Source organism: Ostrea edulis, chromosome 6 (assembly GCF_947568905.1).
Source record: "Ostrea edulis chromosome 6, xbOstEdul1.1, whole genome shotgun sequence".
NCBI lineage: Eukaryota > Metazoa > Mollusca > Bivalvia > Ostreida > Ostreidae > Ostrea > Ostrea edulis.
In genome coordinates, this window is record NC_079169.1 from 44,063,401 (window position 1) to 44,086,074 (window position 22,674).

At 35.1% G+C, this 22,674-nt stretch overlaps 1 protein-coding gene across 4 annotated transcripts in view; it reads left to right on the top strand.

The window, feature by feature from the left end:
- LOC125648394 (sushi, von Willebrand factor type A, EGF and pentraxin domain-containing protein 1-like) overlaps positions 1–11,425 on the top strand; it is a 30,343-nt gene extending 18,918 nt beyond the window's left edge. For all 4 annotated transcript variants that reach the window (XM_048875440.2, XM_056139665.1, XM_048875439.2 and 1 more), the window contains exons 31-48: positions 900–1,070; positions 1,216–1,386; positions 1,501–1,674; positions 1,825–1,998; positions 2,177–2,347; positions 3,125–3,298; positions 3,550–3,726; positions 3,824–4,000; positions 4,333–4,503; positions 6,714–6,884; positions 7,896–8,066; positions 8,152–8,196; positions 8,890–9,084; positions 9,247–9,597; positions 9,697–10,043; positions 10,190–10,280; positions 10,617–10,696; positions 10,905–11,425. In XM_048875440.2, the coding sequence (XP_048731397.2) occupies positions 900–1,070; positions 1,216–1,386; positions 1,501–1,674; positions 1,825–1,998; positions 2,177–2,347; positions 3,125–3,298; positions 3,550–3,726; positions 3,824–4,000; positions 4,333–4,503; positions 6,714–6,884; positions 7,896–8,066; positions 8,152–8,196; positions 8,890–9,084; positions 9,247–9,597; positions 9,697–10,043; positions 10,190–10,280; positions 10,617–10,696; positions 10,905–10,940 (3,047 nt within the window). In that variant the 3' untranslated portion in view covers positions 10,941–11,425. The remainder of the gene's footprint in view (positions 1–899; positions 1,071–1,215; positions 1,387–1,500; positions 1,675–1,824; positions 1,999–2,176; positions 2,348–3,124; positions 3,299–3,549; positions 3,727–3,823; positions 4,001–4,332; positions 4,504–6,713; positions 6,885–7,895; positions 8,067–8,151; positions 8,197–8,889; positions 9,085–9,246; positions 9,598–9,696; positions 10,044–10,189; positions 10,281–10,616; positions 10,697–10,904) is intronic.
- Positions 11,426–22,674: the final 11,249 nt, after the last annotated feature.

The following is a 22,674-nucleotide window of genomic DNA, read 5'->3' on the forward strand; positions in this document are numbered from 1 at the left end:
ACCTTTACTAAATTGTAAAATTCGTGGCAGGAGTTTGGGTGCTAGGAAGGACATTGTGTTTCATATTACAATGAAAGGTGAAGATAGCGAACAGTGATCAATCTCATAATTCCTATAAGCAATATAAAATAGAGTTGGGCAAACATGAACCCCTTGATATACCAGGGGTGGGATCAGGTGCCTAGGAGGAGTAAACATCCCCTGTCGACCGGTCACAGCCGTCGTGAGTTCAAATCTTGATCAGGTAAACGGAGTTATCCGTAGTCAAAATGAGTGTGACAAGAATGGCTTAACAATCGGCATGACGCACATCAGACAGAATTTGACCCAATGATAGAATACATGTAGATATTGCTTTCAAACTTTCACCTGAACTTCTAAACACCAAACAACAAGGACGACCATCACCAAAGTTCGGGAATTCACGAGTCCCGAGTCAGGGTTTTCTTGTTGCATTTGTGCATTTTAAAGAAATACTGTTTGTCTGGTCATAAAGAGGATATATCTACTCCAGCATTAGGGGTTGGGATTCTTTGGCAATGCTAAATTGGTAAAAGACTGATGATATTTTTGTATCTATTAAAATCATCCTCACTTTAGTGTATTCTGACAAAATGCGGTACAAGTAGCTGTAGTTGACTTCTACCGACATTATGGAATTCATGATGACCCAGGCTTCACAAAGCGGCAGTCATATAGTGAAAATACAGTCCACATTTGTGTTATATTGATGCTCGTTTTGCTCTAGGACATTGCAGAAATGAATCCGGAAAGCAAAGGATAATTTTTTTTATAAGTAAAGAATATTGAAAACCTTGCGTAATTGATCTGTCCTTGAAGAGTTGATATATAATCTGGTGATTATTAAGGCACGTCTACCTCTTGTTTTTTTCTTTCAGCTGAATGCGGACCTCCTCCTACCATACAACGGGCTACCTTTTCCGCCGGAAATTGGACCGAGGGATCCACGTTGACATACATGTGTCAGGAGCACACAGTAATGGAGGGAAACCCGAGTATCGCATGCCAGAGTAATGGCTTATGGTCCGATACTAGCTTATATTGCAGACGTAAGACCAAAGAATTGTGAAAGATTATCCGTATTCATAGTATTACACAATATCTACAAGTGTATCCAAGAAAGCCTGTTTATCATAAATTTGAGATATTTAAATCCTAAAGAATATCATTTCATTCATTACCTTTCTTTCATAGCTGATTGTGGCCTCCCGAAACTTATACACCGAGCAGTGCTATCAGAAGGTGATACTGTGGAGGGAGTAATCCGAACTTACACCTGTATACCTAACACTGTCCCTGAAGGGGAAACTACAATAGTTTGCCAGAATAACGGACTGTGGTCTTTAACAGATTTGTATTGCAGACGTACGTACAGAACCATAACAAAACTTTTAATTTATTTTTAAAAACGTCAATATTCCCATTCACGATAAAACAATTACAAAATCAAAGTACTTATAACATGGGTGGTGATTTTAGCAAACTGTGGCGAACCACCTGTTGTCGATCGAGCTGTAGTGGATGTGAATGGCTCCACCCTTGAGAGTGCAACGAGATACTACAAATGTACCGGCGACTCTGTATTGGAGGGAGATTACAGTATAACGTGCGAACAGAACGGACGATGGTCAGATATCAGCTTCTACTGCAGACGTATGTTACTTTCACATTATGATAATATGTATTCAAATCAACATAATTTACTTATACTAAGAGAAACTGAAGTGATTGTAAATATTCAGTCGTCATAAAATATAGCTGTATTTCAATACGATGCCCTTAAATGTGTTGTTAACTGTTCAGCTAACTGTGGACAACCAAACCCCATGCTCCGAGCTACTGTTGATATCTCCACTGGCACACTGGAGGGCAGCATTGCCCTATACAGGTGCGACCAGAGTACAGTACAGGAAGGTTTCGGAGAAACTGTGTGTCAGAAGGATGGGCACTGGTCATCAGTGGACTTCTACTGCAGACGTGAGTTATCAATAACCATTTAAAACTTCAATTTTTTGAAATAGAATAGAAATCGATTATGTAAATAGCTTGTCGTGCTTACTTTCAACATTTATTTTGGTTAAAAAATGGATGGGTACACTTTAAATGTACACGTATAATAAAACATGGTAAAAGTGAAAGAAATTGTTTTACATAGCTGATTGCCGAGCACCACCTAAAATCCCTCGGGCCACGCTACAAGATGGATTCACCACGGAGGGATCACTGAGGTTCTATGTGTGTGACAAGAATACACATAAAGAAGGAAGGGCAGAAACTAGCTGTCAATCAGACGGAACATGGACTCCCATCGACCTATACTGCAGACGTATGTTAGATAAAAATGTATTAACGTAGTTCCACCCTCCTGTGATGTCATAAGGTTTTACAAAATCAATGATTGGTTTAGATTTATGCACGATAGGAACATACACTTTGTTGGAGTCTATTCCAATGGTTATTGAGAAAATCTTAAACATAAAATATTTCAAAAGTATAAATTATATATGAATAATCAATATGTTTCAAAATATTGCATCTAAAGGAAGTAACTGTTTTTATTGAATCCTTTATCAAGTTCATTATGCGAAAGATTTTATTGATTTTTTTTTTACAGAAATTTTGAATAGTTTTGTAAAGAAACAGTTTCATGAAACTATCATTATATCATTTTAACCAGTTCTTTGTGAAATTTTGGTAATACTGTTGAAGAAAAAATACAATTTTTTGACGATGATATATGATTTTGTATATGTATGTTTCGCATCTTATAAAGCGTGATGACCTATGTATTTTATCTGATAATTTGTTACTTTTGACGAATGAATTGAAATAGATAAACATTTTATCAGATAATAATGCGAGTATGGAATTACCTTAATTCAAATAAAACTGTGTGTCTTTGGTAAAGTCTCAATCTTCCTATTCAGCTTAGTAATCTACAAAGTACCAATGTGTTACACTCATAAGTTACTGGTGTTGGTTATTGTATCTTGATGGTGACTGCATTGTCGAACGTTGTATTGTATATCAATTCCAACTAGTGACAACTTCCGCGATTTTTTTCAAATTGTTGTCAGTCGATTAATTTTCATATTTTTCATAGCGGACTGTGGTATGCCACCGCACCTCCCAAACACCTTTATCGCAGCCCCTGGGCCCACAACTGAAGGATCGGAAGTAGTCTATGGCTGCGTAGAAAATCATGTTGCTGAGGGGGAACCTTCCATTTTCTGCCGGAAGGACGGGACATGGACGAACTCTTCCCTGTACTGCAGGCGTATGTTGTTTGATATTTAATAGAACATACATTTTCATACCTGTCTTATGTCGATTGCATGCAAAAAAAAGAAAGAAAAGAACAACAACCAGAAAGTCAAATAATCGAAATGATAGCCTTTATTCATATCATTTCAAACAACAACTTATAGATAGATATAGTATTGTAAGATAATAATTTTGCAAGATAAACAAATATGATCTTAATCTTATAATTATTAATAACAGTTCAAACTGCCTAATGTATTGCAGCTGATTGTGGTATGCCAGCATTACCACCACGAGTCCTGCCAATACCAGATGACGCATATACGCTAGAGGGATCTGTAATAACAATGCAATGTGAGGATGACAATGAGCCAGAGGGGGACGACACCATCAAGTGTGGTCCTGATGGACGATGGACAGTCTCAAACTTTTATTGCAGGCGTATGTATTGTTCTAGTATGTTATATTAAAAAAGTATGAGTAATATTCAACTCATTTGATTTAATTGGTATTGGAATATGCTTGATAATCCTTTTAGCTGATTGTGGACCGCCTAAACAAATACAAAGAACGACAATTAAGGGACTAGAAGGAGGTACACTAGAGGGCACCACCATTATGTATATTTGTGATGATAACACAGATCCTTCTGGGAATCCATCAAGTGTTTGTACAGAATATGGAATTTGGTCAAATGTGACAATAAAATGCACTCGTAAGTAATATTCACATCACTAGAGATATAATTTATAAAGAAAATCAATTACTTGTGATATCAATGAATTATATTTGATGCAGTGAACTTGTGTCCCAGTTAATAAATTTATGCATTGCTTGGTTTCCCTACATAGACTTGACATCGATGCAGTGTAGTGGGGGCAGTGCAATATTTTAAACTTTAATAATAAACAAAATCCTTCATACGTGTATATATATAGATATTTCAGTATTCATTAGTGTACTCTTTAATCTGTGTAATAATCTATGTGTAGGAAATTGAAAACTACAATTGAAATAAGACCTTTGAATATTAATGTAATTGTTTAGCGAATTGCGGAAGGCCTAGTGATGTTCCTAGAGCGACAATACGGGAAGGGCCGACCACTGAGGGAACCGTGAGAATCTATGATTGTAAACCTGGGACACAACCCGAGGGAGACAATACAATCACTTGTCAAAGTAATGGGCTCTGGACCAGGACTAATCTCTACTGTCGACGTAAGTGTCCGATTAATCAGTGTTCATTTATATATCACAGTACTCTGTACATCCTTCAGTCAGTCTGTTGTAAACAATACGTATAGTTTACTATAGGTAATCAAATATCAAAGTTTTCTTTCCGAAAAATCAACTTATCAACGTTTGTACTGTAGTATATCAAAATATCAGTGTTTGTACTGTAATATATCAAAGCATCAGTGTATGTACTGTATTATATCAAAGTATCAATATTTTACAGGAGTATATCAAAGTATCAGCATTTTAACTATAGTAAATCAAAATATCAGCGTTTAAACTATAGTAAATCAAAATACCAGTGTTTTAACTATAGTAAATCAAAATATCAGCGTTTTAACTATAGTGAATCAAATATCAGCGTTTTAACTATAGTAAATCAAAATATTAGCGTTTTGAATATAGTAAATCAAAGTAAGTGCATTAATGTTTTCACGGTAGTAAATCATTGCAGTGGTAAATCAAAGTATCAAACAATTTTCAGTAGTTAGCTATATTATCAAGGCCTTTAGCATGTAAAACTTATACGGTACCAATTTTGATGCACCAGTGGCGCATTTCGACAAATAATGTCTCTTCAGTGATGCTCAAGCCGAACTTTTGGAGCATCAATACTTAAATTAAGAGCACCGGTCGCGCTAGAGTTGGGTGCTCGCTTTGCAATTGTGAGGTCCCAGATTCAATTCTTGATATCATTACCACGTCAAACCTAAAATATTTAACATAGTTAGTGACTGTTCCTTCGCCAAGCGCCAGGTATGAGTAAATAAAATAAATGTTTATTCAGTATATACATACATACAAACATACATACATAAATACCAAGGATAACCCATGAAAGCTCGAAAGCTGATTTCCAATGGGGTCCTTTTGATGCACGGATGTTTGCGCTAGGGGTCATTGCAGTGGTAAATCAAAGTATCAAACAATTTTCAGTAGTTAGCTATATTATCAAGGCCACTTATCAATTAAGTAAGTCTTATCAAGTAAGTATTGATGCTCCAAATATTATCGAGAAGTGACGATCGCGAGTCTTACCGATAAGACCTTGAACATGCAGGTATCGTCCCACGGTAGTTGTTGGTATGATTAAGAATCGTCACTGCTACGGCATTGAGTGGTCAAAATGTGGCACTTCATGTAAAGCTGGTGCTGTCTTTATCTGGGTGCAAAATTCTTGACTGGGATGGAGAACAACATACAAAAGAAACTGTAGTAAATGTCATCAATATTCTTCTTATTGAAATATTTACTCCATTTACATAATTTATAACGAAACTTATTCAATAAAAATGAAACTCGGAAATATTCATATTTTGTGATTGTTCATCCAAAAAAAGTACTTTGTTCGATATACCACTCTGATTCTATACATATGTATTCTGAAGTTGATATAAAAGGATGCTATAGTTTCCTACTGACAATATCTGCTGACAACAAACTCTTTTGAATTCCCATGGGAACGAATTGTGCTCCTTTATCATCTAACATGATTTTGTATTTTGAAGAGGCAGATTATATTGAAAAGCTTCTATATGAGAAAACTTTTTTTTGCAGTGGCCTTCATTTCGACATTCATTTACATTGACATTTTATCAACCAACAACACTCACTTTTATTCATATGTCGATTCAATATATCCCATATCTGCTTCATATTTCGATATCTTATTGCACACAGACGTCCACGGCAAACTTACAACTCGACTTTAGGACAAACGGGATGACTTCATCTTCTCCGTCGTCAATCCCCCATAGTTATGCAGCTATATTCCATTATCACCTAAATGTGGTGTTTATGTTTTCAAAGTATTAAGATTTTTACTATAGTTGACAGAACATTGAGTTTTCTGCTAAAATAAATCATCAAAGTGTCATTTTGTTTACTATAATCAACTATGACACGGCGTTGTTTGCTTTATAATGTAGTATTTTATATTATATTCTTTAATTTTCCCTTTTCATATTTCATGAAAACAGTACATTGATTTCAATCTTTTCTTTACATTTGAAATGATTTATAATTCTAAAATGATATCCCTATTTTAACGGTAGCGATTCCAAATGTATTGAGTAGCTATGCACCGATACTGTATGTAAATGAGCGATACAAAATATCAATATACAATGTATCAAAATTTATCATGTTAAAGATACATATCTTATCACTAGCCATTTCGTTTACATATTCAGCGGACTGTGGTCAGCCCCGGAAGATTGAAAGAGCAACTATCTCCGATGGGGGTACTTTGGAAGGCAGTGTTCGTACGTACACTTGTGATGCAAAGTCGAAAGCAGAGGGAAACATTGTTACCACGTGCAGGAAAGATAGAACCTGGACACCGATTAACCTCTACTGTAGGCGTGAGTACACTTACATGCACCAATTTTATTCCTACGCCTGCTTTAAAAAAAATTATTGTCTGGAAACATCCATTAGTATACACCTATTTACTGACTATTCGGCTGCGTCTCGGGAAATAGTTGCTGTCTTAGGGTACAATAAACTTACTATTGTCCGAATAGTCAGTAAATAGGTGTTTTATTATATCAAAGTAGACTTCACTTGTGTCAGACATACCAAACTGAAGTAAACTAACATTCGGCATTAGGTGGAATCGACCGAGGTGATCTGAGTGGTAAACTAATTAGAGTTATCAATCGGATGACGCGTTCGTCCTTTTCCGTAACCGGTAAGAAGATTCGGACGTAGATCGGCGCAAAAATTGCATCAGATCGATGCATTTCTTCGCCGGAAGCGCGCCTGTGGATGAGGTTAAAAGGCCAGAACCGAATCTCTGTATAATATGTTATTTATATTTTCGCCACATATTCGGTTTTGGTATCATTAACGTCTTATTCACTCTCATACATAAACATATAAGTGGAAAATGATAGTGGTAGAATACCTTAGATATGTATATGTACGATATCTTAGATGCATTTGAAAACTCGCGTTCCATATTGTAACGTACGACTGTGACGTCATTGTTGCATTTACGTACATATGGCAACAGATTATATGGCGTCGATTCACATACGAGGTTCATTTGCGGTTACGGAAATAACCGAGTAGTTACGATTGTAGAATTATCAGACTTTGACGTCATAGAAAAGAAAACGCGGGAAAATATAGCATCCGGTAAATAGTCTCTAGGGCAAATCGTTCAGAAACTATTTCATGGCTAGCGTTATCCAGAAAAAATAGCAAATTTATTCACCTAACATTTATATCGCAAAAAACATTCTGAGGTATAAATTGTTTTATTCATTAATTAGTTACCCTGCAAGTCTTTCCAAAATCGTGTTTTTTATGTTACAAGATAAATATGTTTCTCACTACTGTACATCTAAGTTACCTTAATATGATTAAAGCTGATTGTGGGAAGCCCCCTCCTATTGCTAGAGCCACGGTACGACCTGGTGACACTACAGAGGGGTCAGTAAGAACATATATTTGTGATGCGGACACCAAGGCGACGGGTGACCACACTATTACCTGTCAGAAGAGTGGACAATGGACCATAGCTACACTCAACTGCGAAAGTAAGTCTATCAAAAGGCCTAACGTATCTTCTTTAAATCGATATCATTATGAATAAAATTTGATTTGGTTATTAATTTTTTTTAGTATCAGTTGTCGTACCTCCCGACCCAGATCTACCCCCTGGAATAGGTAGGATTTTTTTAATATCCTTTTGTGATCCACGTAAAATGTGGGGAAATACCTTGGAGAAGTTTTCAAATTTACAGCAAACAGATCACATTCCTACAATAGTAATATACTCTGTATCACATTCCCACAATAGTAATATACTCTGTATCACATTCCTACAATAGTAATATACTCTGTATCACATTCCTACAATAGTAATATACTCTGTATCACATTCCCACAATAGTAATATACTCTGTATCACATTCCTACAATAGTAATATACTCTGTATCACATTCCTACAATAGTAATATACTCTGTATCACATTCCCACAATAGTAATATACTCTGTATCACATTCCCACAATAGTAATATACTCTGTATCACATTCCCACAATAGTAATATACTCTGTATCACATTCCCACAATAGTAATATACTCTGTATCACATTCCTACAATAGTAATATACTCTGTATCACATTCCCACAATAGTAATATACTCTGTATCACATTCCCACAATAGTAATATACTCTGTATCACATTCCTACAATAGTAATATACTCTGTATGCATCTTCCCTGACATTTGCTACTCAAACTCGTAATTTTGCGAAACGATCATAAAGAGAAAATCACTTCATGATAAAATCTTAAATAATACTTAAAAATCTAAAAGACATTAAACACTTAAGTGATGTGATGTTTTTCTTAGATGTTTGTGATGGCTGTGACATGAGAAACGGTGTTGGGTTTGCTCCTCACCCAGGAGATTGTTATAGATTCGTGCAGTGCTATTTTGGTGCCAATGGGGAGATCCGTTCTGCCATTAGAAAGTGCCCATATGGACAATATTGGGATCAGCGTAGTTTAACTTGCCAACTGTCCGTAAAAGTTACCTGTAAAAACGGTATTTGCACTTTAGAGTTATCAATATTTACTGTCTATGGCAATGCTAATTTTTACAAAATTATTATATTATACTGTTTAAGATAACCACCTTTGTACTTTTTCGCAATGCCAATTTTAGCCTACACTATTTTAATAGAAACGCTTTGATTTCTCTACACAGAAAATTGTAGGATACCAACTTTAAAATCATACGCAATGAATCATGTTAAAAATTGTCGTGCATACTGGAAATGTATCCTGGGAAAATCTTACGGCATGTGTTGCCCTGAAGGGAAAAGGTATAAACCCTATGTCGGCTGCATCACTGATCCAAAGTGCGATGATGCCTGTCCACCCCTTACAGCCGGCCTGGGTGCATGTGATAATCGGATGATATTCGGTGATCCCAATCATTTTGAACAGTTCGTGCCAGGCATGGGTTGGATAAAGATGCCTTGTCCCTTGGGAACTCAATATAACGCAGTTGATTGTGGGTGTACCACACATGGACCAAGCCCTAACCCCGACAAAGGTAAGATCTATAATCAGAGCATTTTAGAATAGATTTGTTGGATAAACTACATTCAGCAAACTCTGGTTTCAATTTCGAATAATGGTTTATTTTCAACAGTTTGCCGACCGGAAGTTTATTTACCATTTGATAAGGACACGGAAGACAAATCCGGGAATAATGTACATATACAGAACAACAATGTCTCGGTCGTTGAGGGCGTAGCTTACTTTAATGGCGAGGCTGAGTTAATTATACCTAGATTTTCAAACTTTGAATATACTGAACTTGTGGTAGCCTTCACTTACCTGGAAACGCCGCCATGTCAGGAGGTCACCGCTCTAATCAGTAACAGTGACTGTTGTACTTCCACTCCAACGATGGCCATAGTTAAAAGTTACAAAAACGTACACTTTCTGGCTAAATGTAACGGCGGACTAGTGACGACTTTCAAATTACCACTGCATGTAAGTTTTTTAATAAATTCAAATTTGTACTAGTATATCCTTTACGTATATAAAACATTAAAATTGTGAAGAAATGAAATTGATATTGCTCGATATTCTCTATGTACCTACATGTATTTTATTTTCAACTTTTGAAACCTTTGTAGCTTGGAAATTGGAACAAGGTATTTTATATTCATGATACTGAAAGACTGGAGGGACGTGTGAATGGTTTAGAAAATTCAAAATGGGCCGTTGGTAAGTTGATTTATTTTCAAAGATGATAAAGTTTAGAGGGATACGACTATTAGAAAGTAATATTGATACTTTTATTGAAAGTGTATGGTTTACTAATATTCCTTGTTTCAAAAGTAAGATTCTTTACGTTATTAGGTGAATCTATGACAAAACTTTAGCACAAGAAGCTAAATTGACAGAGGTGGAGCCGCCATGATACAGCGCTAACACCGTTTTTAGTTATATTTTCTTACTCTTGTAAAGCGCCTTGGAGTAATTTGTTTTACATAAAGCGCTATATCAATTTTATTATCATATATTATGCGTATATTTCCATATCATACTTGTATTTTATAGGACAAATACAGAAAACACATACAGCCATACATATAGGTTATGGGAGAGGATTCAGAAATTTTAAAGGTTATATGGATGACGTAAGTATCATTTCATTTCCATGATAGAAAATATCTTTCATTAAATTTTCAAGTTTCATAATTTCCTTTGACATTTATTTGGTCAAACAACTTTTTAAATTATTTTTTTCACAGTTGTAAATAACATCTATTGTTCAATATTCGCATATAACTATATTTTAAAAAGTGTAGAATATAAAAATACTAACAATATGGCATATATTTGCAGGTGACGTTTTACTTGTGCAGACCGAAATATATATAAACATTGCTTATCCACACTACGGAAATCCATGCCTTTCGTGTAATTGTTTCAGAAAGCAGATTTATGTGTGCACTGTTTACGTGCACACGACATTTTGAGAGTTGTGCAATACTTCAAATTAATGTCTGTCTCGTTCTTTGGGGGTAGCTTTATGACTCGAAGATTACTTTTTATTAGTTGTTGAAATCCATTTGTTTTCATAAACCATTTACAAAATAAAGAAAACATTGTGTTTCTTTTTTGTGTTGGTCCAGTAAAACATTGTGTTCCTTCTTTGTGTTGGTCCAGTAAAACATTGTGTTTCTTCTTTGTGTTGGTCCAGTAAAACATTGTGTTTCTTCTTTGTGTTGGTCCAGTAAAACATTGTGTTTCTTCTTTGTGTTGGTCCAGTGCTATGAGGTTTATTCACAGACTGTCTTGTTGATCATTTCGAATCACATGTTATCAATATGTAAATGTAATTCAATAAAAACGCCGATTTTCAATTATGTCAATTTTTTCATAAAATATACTTTTGTTGTTGAATAACGATTGTCATATATGCATGAGTACATGATACTTTCTTTTGAATTAATTACCTTTATTCAATTTTAAATATAGCCATATACATTTTTAATTCTATTCAGCGAATATACATGTACTATAAAAATGTACAACAATTCATTATCGACATCCTTAACTAGGTCTTCATGGGTCTATAAATTCAAAAACATTCAGTGACGTTATCCCCTGTGATTAGTTAATGACTAGTTTGACTATTCAATATTTAGCAGTTGAATAATCGACTATCCATACTAAAACGATGAAAAGTAAACGGTTTACTCTTATTGGGTTAGTAACTGTCTTCAGAAAGTTCATAGAAGGGGAGGCGAAGACTACAGAAATTTAGACTGCAATCACATTACACGCTTTATTCACTGACGGAGAGTCATGCCAGCCTAAGGCAAAACAATGTTGAGTAGATAACTATGCAGTTGTTGATGAAAACCTTGTAAATAAGAGAAACCGAATATTGCAAGTACTTTTAATTACATTTTAATTTCCATAGAAAACAATCGCCTTTCAGAATTTAAATACCCTGTCCTGCGTCACTTGTATCACGTTTGTTGAAAGAAATTGCCTATTACATACTCTAGTAGTCCCCTGTACAACGTCACTCGCTTCTTGACGCTGCTCACTGTTTGTTCTCATGTAAGACCTGGCTGCATCAGAACGGTAACCGGATTTTCACATTCAATTTTAATTAAGGATGTGCTCTGCATCGTCATAATGATTGACTTCCTTTTAAAACATGGATGAAAATGTAAATATCAGCACATTTCTCTATTCATTTCCAGTTCCATTGCTTAGACGAGTAGCTCAGTAGGTTAGCACGCCGACTTTTGAACTGTAGATCGCGGGTTCGAGACCAGCAGGGGTTTTTTAAAAAAAAAAAATTCAGATTGCTTTCTACTAAAACTGCATTTTTGACTAAAAGAAAATTTTGAAAGTTTTCAATTTCAAAATATTGTACATATCCTCCACTTTCCATCCATATCAAAATTCTCTGGTGTAGCATACCTTTTTAAGGGAATTTTTTTTAAAAGTATGATAAATGACTCGGTGATGTTGAACAGTTCAGAGAAAACATCCCTAATCAATGTTTTCTATAGAGAGCGAATTGGGACATGTCCCATTCGCCCATGGGCTGATCCGCCTAATTCGCTCCCTAGAAAACATTGATTAGTCAGTCAAAAACAAAAAACATGCACTTTGCAGTGTATATAGATACATTGTAGATTTAGTGTTCGCCGTTTTGTACATATTATAATTCTGTAAAACTTTCACGTATGTCCTGAGGAAGGGACAGGTCGTCCCGAAAATTTGACACGTGCGAGGTAACGAATCAATAATAACCCTTGACTTTTGAAGATGGGTTTGTAGCTGACTGTCAGAAACAAACTTCCATCAATAAGAACTATAATATCATATATACGTATACATGTGTATGTATCTATAATCATAGCTATCTCTCTCCACCTCCTATTTCTTTATTATTTATGTTGTTATACGTGCGCATTTATATTGGTTGGCTAGTCCTAATTTAATTTGTTTAGATGCTCAGAGCTGAATAAAAGTATGCTACACGACTCATTTTACTTTGTTTCGGCCTTGAATTTTCAAGTCGTACCACAAATGTATTATTTCGAAATCTTTGACGTAATTATGTCTTCAATAACAGTCAATTATTCAAGTCCCTTAATTTGATTAGATCAGTGCTAAATATTGATATAATTTAAGTTACGGCTTCTGTTATCGGACTCGAGGCGGGTGTGACCAATCAACGGGGGGTGCTTAATCCTAAATGGACACCGAATCCCATCTCTGGTATGTTAAGGGTTTCGTGTGCACCCTCCTCTCTTCGTTTGTATTCTTATAGGATTTACGAGATTGGATACTGTTCGTTATCCTCACTCATTTATGTAAAACGCTTTTGTTTGTCCCGATGAAGGGACAGGTCATCGTTAGAGTTAATCTCATTGTTCGTGTTGATGGTTGGTTGTTTTACGTCCTTTTGAGAATTTTACACTCATATTGAGACGTCACTAACTGTAGGTGAAGAACCACAAATTCTTACCGTACATGTAGCAGTGAACGTGTGAACGGCCGCGACTCTGGATCTCCATTTTATGGTAATATCCGAAAGACCCGTGATCTTCATTTCTAAATGCCGAGCGTTTGGCGAAAGAGCGATCACTATCAAAGTTTATGTCTTAGGTTTGTGGGGGTCTAACAAACGACCTCCTGGTTACGATGCAAACGCTTTACCACTGAGTTACCGCGACCGTTCTCTTGTTGGTCATTTTAAGATCTAATGTAAATCATGGTATCTTCTTGTTTATTCAAAAAAATAATAAACGACAAAAGAAGCAATCATTTCCCCTCATTTAGTATACTTCAATATGTACAAAAATTTGGACTATTTCGGTAGTGGCATAAAGGTTTTATTAATTTGAAATATAATGTAGTCAAAAGTGAACTTATATTTTATTCCAAAACAATTTGATAAAGGACCACCTGTTCTTTCTAAATATCTATTTAGTTTCAATGTAGTATTAATAGCATTAAAGAAAATGTTATTCAAGTGTTTTACACTCTACGATGTAGAGCAGGAAGGCCTCTATCAAAATTGTAAATTTCATGATCCCAAGAGTAGGAGTTCTGACCCCAGGATGGGGCCAAACTTGTTATATAGTGTTTATGTGTAAAACACGTACTTAAATAACATCTTCTTTAATGCTATTGATACTAAATTGAAAGTAAATAGATAGTTAGAAAGAACAAGTAGTCCTTTGTCAAAATTGTAAATTTGATGATCCCAGGGGTAGGGGTAGGGGTTTTTGTATCAGGGTGGGGGGGATGATCAGTTATGAAATGTGTGAACAATAAACATTTTTAACTTCTTGATAGCTATCATTCCAATTCTTTTCAAATTTGGTATGAAACATATCTGGAACAAAGGGAACATAAATCGTAAATTTCAGGATTCCTGCACCCCTGGGGCCTATGGGGCAGGGCAAAAACTGCCCCAAAATGACAACTTTTCAAAAATCTTCTTCTCAATGACCACACACATGTAAGAAAAATTAAATGCATAGTAATGTAGAGCAGGAAGGCCTCTACCACAATTGTAAATTTGATGATCCCCGGGGTAGGGGTTCTGACCCCAGGGCAGGGCCAAACTTGTTATATAGTGTTTATGTGTAAAACACTTAAATAACATTTTCTTTAATGTTATTGATACTAAATTGAAAGTAAATAGATATTTAGGAAGAACAGGTAGTCTTTTACCAAAATTGTAAATTTGATTTTCCCCAGAGTAAGGATTTTGACCCCAGGGTGGGGCCAAACGTAGTATATATAGTATTTATGTGTAAGTTTGCTGATACTGTATAAAATCTAAGTGCATACTTAGAAATAGCAGAAAAGGATGTACAAAAAATTGTGAATTTCATAACTCAGGGTTATGACTTTAGGATGAGTCCAAAGTCATATATTTTGATGTTTAATGTTAATACACCTATCATTTAAAGCCGTTCATCGGTGTATGTACTTTTGAGGGCAGTGAAATTTTAAGAACACATCTTGTTTTACACTGTTGCTGAACATTAGAATTTAGCTTAGATATTCAGAACAGGAATTTTTTTCTAGATTTTATAGCCCATGGAGTGATACTTTTTCACTAGTATTCAGTTGACCGATAAGGCCTGTCGGCCTTTTGTTCCTTTTCAAGGTCAAAGGAATTAACGCCGCAATATGAGAGAGAGAGAGAGAGAGAGAGAGAGAGAGAGAGAGAGAGAGAGAGAGAGCTCTATATAAATCCGTACTTGTTATGATTTCTAATGTTTTAACATAATTCGGAAGTTTTGAAGATCAAACAACAGTCGCAACCCTGGAAATACTCAATATGGCTAAAACAAGGAATTCAAGGTCAGAGCCTTGCAACGAAGGAGACAAAGTGTATTTTCATCAATCATACAACAGAATATCTCGCTGGGCGAGCACTGACGATATATATATATATATATATATATATATATATATATGAATGAATCTGTAGACAAACGGGGATTTTCAAGTCTTTAAATTCAAATCTCATAAAAGATTAAAGAAAAGATTGAGTACAAGTGAAAAGAGCACATGATTATAAATCGCGGAAACTATGATATATCGCTTTAGATACGCACGAACTTACTTACATCATTCATTTTCCGTAGTTCTTAATGTTGGCTTAAACCCTCAGTCTGACTAAAGTCAGTCCCTACTTCAACGCGGTAAGATACAAGGGGTTGGCTTAAAACCCATAAGTTTTAATTGATACATGTAAAAAAGAAAAAAACAACAACCAAAAAACCGAGATTCGATTAAAAAACGTACAGTGTATCATGTATGAAAGAAATGAAAGAATACAACATGATTTTTATGATGTGTGCAATAGAAATTATTTTAAGGTCGGTTACACGAGTAATTGAATCATTTATTTATTCCCTGTAAAGTTAATGATATTGTAACTCTTGTAACATGTAGCGGTCACCCAGCCAAGTGCTGATCACACTCGCCGTTGCTTAACTTGCGTGATCAAGAGAGACACTCTACCACATCATTAGAAAAGCTAGCTCTCTAACGAGGCAATATAAGTTCCCTCTCGTACTGACCGCTACAGTCTCGTTTAAAGTCAGCATTTCGCAAATGCTATGGTCGTTATAACGATCTAGTTTGCCAATACAACCTATCATTGGATCAAATGCTGTCTGACGTGTTACATGCCGATTGCTAGGCCGTTCGTGACACACTGATTTTGATTACGGATAACTCCGTTTACCTGATAGGACTCACGGCGGGTGTGACCGGTCGACAGGGGATGCTCACTCCTCCTAGGTAACTGATCCCACCTCTCGTGTGTCCAGAGGTCCGTGTTTGTCCAACTATCTATTTTGTATTGCTTATAGGAGTTCTGAGATTGATCACTGTTTGTTTGTTATCTTTACCTTAAAGTTTCATTAATTAGAGACTTGCAATTAAACGTGTAGTGGAATTAATCGCCAATTCCATTTAAATCACATTTATTACAATGTTTTGTTTCTCTGGGCTAGTTTCGCCAACGCCCACTTTCAATAGGTAAGCGATGATTACAGGTTCGCAATTTACTAAAGGTTATAGCACCTTTTCTGGGTAGGACATCCAAATATTTTTCGAATTTTGATTCATCCTTGTACATTCTATAGTTTTTGATAGCGTTTTAATGTCAGAATTCTACTTTTGCTTGAATTGATCGAGTAAAATAAGTTTTACTTTTGACTTTAGCCAGTTTGAATTATATATGCGTTATTTTGCCAAATATTTGAAAGTCCGCAATTGTTAAGGATATTTGAGCGTTTTTGAACATTATTAGACAGCATTCGACCCAACGACAGGTTGCATTTGCAAATAATGAAGACTCTGTGGTATCTTTTGAGTTCACTGTGATATATCGAATCAACATATGAATGAAAATAAGCGTTGTTAATAGATATAGAAAGGAAATCTATTACAGAAGACAGGTTGTTCTCATTGAGAAAGACAAAAAAGATTACGACGCAGGACGTCACAGAGCAGCGATAAAATTTTGTGTTGCACTCGGGAAAAACTCTGAATATACTAAAGTGAGCTGCACATTTGTGTATAAACAGTATAGGCGGCTTTTGAGTGGTAGAAACTGTATGGAAAATAACGGGCGAGACATTGTTGCGAGACTTACATGTACGTCAAGGTTTGATATCAGCTCCGGTACCGTTTTCACAACTCTATCTAGACATTTGGATATGAGAATAGTTTAGGCGCGCTGTATACCCAAACTATGGATTGAATAAGACTAAACATAAAGAGTGCAGCTTTCTAGGGCTTTCCTAAGGCGGTAGTCGAATGAAAAATTCTGTCTTCAACGAATAGTGGCAACTGACAAAACATGGTTGTACAAATGTATTATTACGAACATGAGAAAAGTCTTCAGCATCAATCCCATAGGTCTTGTATGGAAAATAAAATCAGCATGTGTTTATATTTTACATGGATAATTGTGGTATACTGATTGTGCATGCAGTGCCCGAGGAATAAACGATCAATACAGAATATTACGCAAAGCTTTCTCATGAAAAAGTGAAGATAACGAACAGTGATCAATGTCATGAAAAAGTGAAGATAACGAACAGCGATCAATTTCATGAAAAAGTGAAGATAACGAACAGCGATCAATCTCATGAAAAAGTGAAGATAACGAACAGCGATCAATCTCATAAATCCCACGAATAATACTAAATTAAGAATACGACTAACACGGACTTCTGGACATACCAGAGGTGGGATCAGTGCTAGGAGGAGTGCACACTGACCCCTGGACATACCAGAGGTGGGATCAGATACCAAGGAGTAGTAAGTATCCCCTGTTGAGTTATTTCTGAAATCCACTCAATAAACTAAACTAAATCCATTATTTTTGTTCTAATATCTATTTCAAATAACGGTCATCGTGGTAACTACGGTGGTCGTGAATACTTTGTTAATTCGAAATAATGAACACTATTATATCATTATTATTACAAAAGTAATCGTTATTGCAATAGCCGTCATACAGTATGTTGTAATAACTGTCGCTAATCATTACAACAGTGGTGTTTATTACATTACAATAGTGGTGTTTATTACATTACAATAATGGTATTTATTACATTACACTAGTGGTGTTTATTACATTACAACAGTGGTGTTTATTACATTACACTAGTGGTGTTTATTACATTACAACAGTGGTATTTATTACATTACAACAGTGGTGTTTATTACATTACACTAGTGGTGTTTATTACATTACAACAGTGGTATTTATTACATTACAATAGTGGTGTTTATTACATTACAATAGTGGTATTTATTACATTACAATAGTGGTGTTTATTACATTACAACAGTGGTGTTTATTATATTACAACAGTGATGTTTATTACATGTACCACTACAACACACAGTGTACCGGAAGTGAATATGTGCCGTCTTCTTTATTAACAGTTTGTAGTTAATTAGTATGCTGTAATAACTGTCGCTAATCATTACACTAGTGATGTTTATTACATTACACTAGTGGTGTTTATTACATTACACTAGTGGTGTTTATTACATTACAATAGTGGTGTTTATTACATTACAATAGTGGTGTTTATTACATATACCATTACAATAGTGGTATTTATTATATATAACATTACAATAGTGGTGTATATTACATTACAACAGTGGTGTTTATTGCATGTACCATTATAACAGTGGTGTATATTACATTACAACAGTGGTGTTTATTGCATGTACCATTATAACAGTGGTGTATATTACATTACAACAGTGGTGTTTATTATATATACAATTACAATAGTGCTGTTTATTACATTACTACAGTGGTATTTATTACATATACTATTACAACAGTGGTGTTTATTACATATACCATTACTACAGTGGTGTTTATTACATATACCATTACAACAGTTGTGTTTATTAAACGTACCATTACAACAGTGGTATTTATTACATGTACCATTACAATATTGGTATTTATTACATGTGCCATTACAACAGTGGTATTTATTACATGTACCATTACAACAGTGATGTTTATTACATGTACCACTACAACACACAGTGTACCGGAAGTGTATACGTGCCGTCATCTTTATTAGCAGTTTGTAGTTAATTAGAAGTAAATTGCAGATCGTTTTAAAAAAGTCAATATTCATTGTATTCTTATATCTTTAGTTGAATCAAATATTTCCATTTTTAAAAGATAAAAGTAATATGATATGAAGGTAAGTTAATGTTAAAGGTTAAGATGTTTGGAGCAATGCATGTTGGGTTACTAACTAGCTTGAAGATATTTCTTCCTTCCCCTTTTTCGGCAAAAAATGTTCTTGCAAACCATGAATCTTCCATCTTGAAGTATTCTGGTAAGGTAACCGCGTTCAACTGCAAATGAATTTTAAAAAATTGGGATAAATTCTGAACTTTTGTTTAGAACATCCTGTCTGAGTATGAGTGAACTGACAAAAGGGTGTAGTCGTCTACATACTGGGAATATATTAATGAAAATAAGATACAGGATGTGATTATAAAATACAACAATTTGTTTTTACTGTTATATTTTATGGCGTTCTTTGTTGAATTAATTATGTTCAATGTCCATGTATTTACATACAGACACTGAACTTGATGGTGATAAATTATCAACATTTTAAAAATTCGCTATGTAATCATGAGGCAACGTAAAAATAAACAAACAACCCGATCTTTCGTTAGATCAAACAAACAGATTTTTATACAACCCTTTAATTGAAATTGTATTTACTATTCAGATAAAAGTTTTAAGTCCAGAATTTTGATTCACTCTTCATCATTTATCTTTTGGTAAATTATGCTTCAGTTAATAGATTTATGTAAAATGAGCTGTGTTACAAAGACAATTGTTGGTTATCAATAAATCCAATGTTACGAATAGCACCGATCAGTCGCCGGGTAGGTGTCATCACACATACATATGTACGTGTATCTACAAGATTCCTACATGTAGGATGAAAATAATTCTTGTTACATCCTGGATCTCAATCTTTGAAAAAATTGTGCAACCATCCGACTACTTCATAAAAAAGCTACGCTGAATGCTGACATATTTTCTTACGATTCTTCTAATATTACCGATGAATCGCATTTTTGAAGGAAAAAAAGTTACTCTGACAAATGTTTCATTTGAACAACAATTTTATTTCATTCAATTGTTCACTTTACAGTGATTTATTTATTATTTATTTCATAAATAAGAATTTCTACAGTTTATATTTTTGTATACATAATTAATGATATTTTATTAATATATTGGATGCATAAAATCCATCACCTGAATATTTTGAATAGACAAGTAATTTTAAACCATGCATTATCATGGCCTATTAAGGGTAATGGGCATTCAAGTTTGGCGCCAAAGTTTGATTAAAAGGGTTTGGGACAACTTGCCGCCAGTCGTTCGAAAGTAAGTATTTTACTTTCAAAATATCCAAGTACAAGACTTATTAAAGGTTAACATAATTATTATTGTTTGTTTTTTTAAATCGAAATTTAAGCCTGAGATGTGTTTGTTTTGCGTCCCTTTGAAAATTTTCACTCATATTGAGACGTCAACAGTTATCAGTGAAGTTCTACAAAGAATTAGGTAAAATCTATGACAATATTGTACCAAATTATAGATATAGATAAGTATGGTACATGTACTTCATAAGGTTTCAAGGATATCTTCATTTTTCATCTCTGCAACAGTTCAAATATTTAGTCTTTAATAACGTTTTATATTACATTTAGAATTACCTGTCGTTTTTGTAACAAATATCGGCTTCCTATCAACTCTGGAGCATTTGATGATGACATCACCATTGCATCGACAATGACGATGTTGGCCAAAAACACAAACGAACTAGCACTTCAACAGTTTGTTCTTAATTGATTGTATATTGTTTTACGTCCCACTCGAGAATTTTCACGAGACGTCACCATTGCCGGTGAAGGGCTACAAAATTTAAGCCTATGCTTGGCACTTAAAGCTTTTGAGCAGGGATGAATCTTTATTGTGCCACACCTGCTGTGACACGGGTCCTCGGTTTTTGCGATCTCATCTGAAGGACAGGCCAGTTAGTCGCCTCTTACGAAAAGCAAGGGATATTGAGGACCTATTCTAACGTGGCTGTCCAAGGGCAGTTTATTCTTTAAAATGGTATGATTGATAACATGTTTATTTTCAAACTTTAATTGATCAATTGAGTCATCATACCTTTGCAGGGCTTGATAAAAGATTCATGAAATGGACTACCATCGACGCTGACAGCAATATCATCAATGATTTCCCCAGGCTTACTGTGGGAGAGATCAGAAACCTTACAATTGGTGTCTATCAGCTAAAGACGGCAAAAACATCTTACAGATGGTGGATTATTTGAAATGGTATACCCAATATTGTCAGTGCCAAAATTCAAAGCCGCCACACATCATCTAAAAAGTATTCTTTATGGATAAAATCTTGTCCTGGTATTGTACCTGTAAATACGGGTTGTTGGAATGTACGGTCACATACCCTGCATTACCTGGTATTCGGGACTTGACAGAGAAAGTGGATGATGCGGTGAGATCCACCGATAGCTCTGAGGATGAGACTGTAGATTATGAAAGACAAAAAGAGTAGTGCAAATCATACGCATTCAGCTTATATACCTATGAGGACAATTCAACGTTAATTCCTCTTTTTGTAGCATTTAAAAAAAAGCTCCCATTTGAGTTATGAATATATAACAACCATATTCATTATGCAGTGTATGATAAATTCATATTGCGATTTTTGTAATTTGATCAATCTCAGATTTATTGCATTTATGTTGGAAGTATTTTACAGAGATATCTCCAGGTCTTTATTCAACCATTTCCGGATTCAACAACCAATCTGACCTAAAATGAACGATTTAGATACTTGTCAACATTGCTTGACATCACACCTTTCAGTAGAATAAAAGTTTCAGTCAGTTACATGATATCTTAAAGCTTAGATATACCGGTAGACTAGCCTGAAATAGTTGATGTAAAACATTCACAAATTTTGATTACCGTCTGCGGATAACTCCGTTTGCCTGTAAAGATATCGGTCTCACGGCGGGTGTGACCGGTCGATAGGGGATGCTTACTCCTCCTAGGCACCTGATCCCACCTCTGGTGTGTCCCTGGGTCCGTGTTTACCCAACTCACTATTTTGTACTGCATATAGGAAATATGATTATTATTATCATTTTATTTACCTGGAATTTTTTCATATTAAACAATTTTCCCAAGCATTTGGATGTCCATTCCAGAACGTAACTTAGTCAAAAGGATGGCTACACTGGTAATAATTGACCTGGTCCTTGTTGGCCTTATGGTGTTAACATTTGTCATGATGTCATCAAACTGCTCTTTAGTGAGTCCGGTTAAGTTAGAACAGTCTGAATCACTTAAACCTGTGGATCAGTCAAGTCTTAGAAGGCTTGACCTTGTCTATGGTGTATTTTGAAAGAATTCCATTTTCAATATGACTTGGACAGCATCTTGATCCTGATTGCTAAAGTAAGTTCTGTATCTAGCGTAGGTTGACGGGACAATTAAC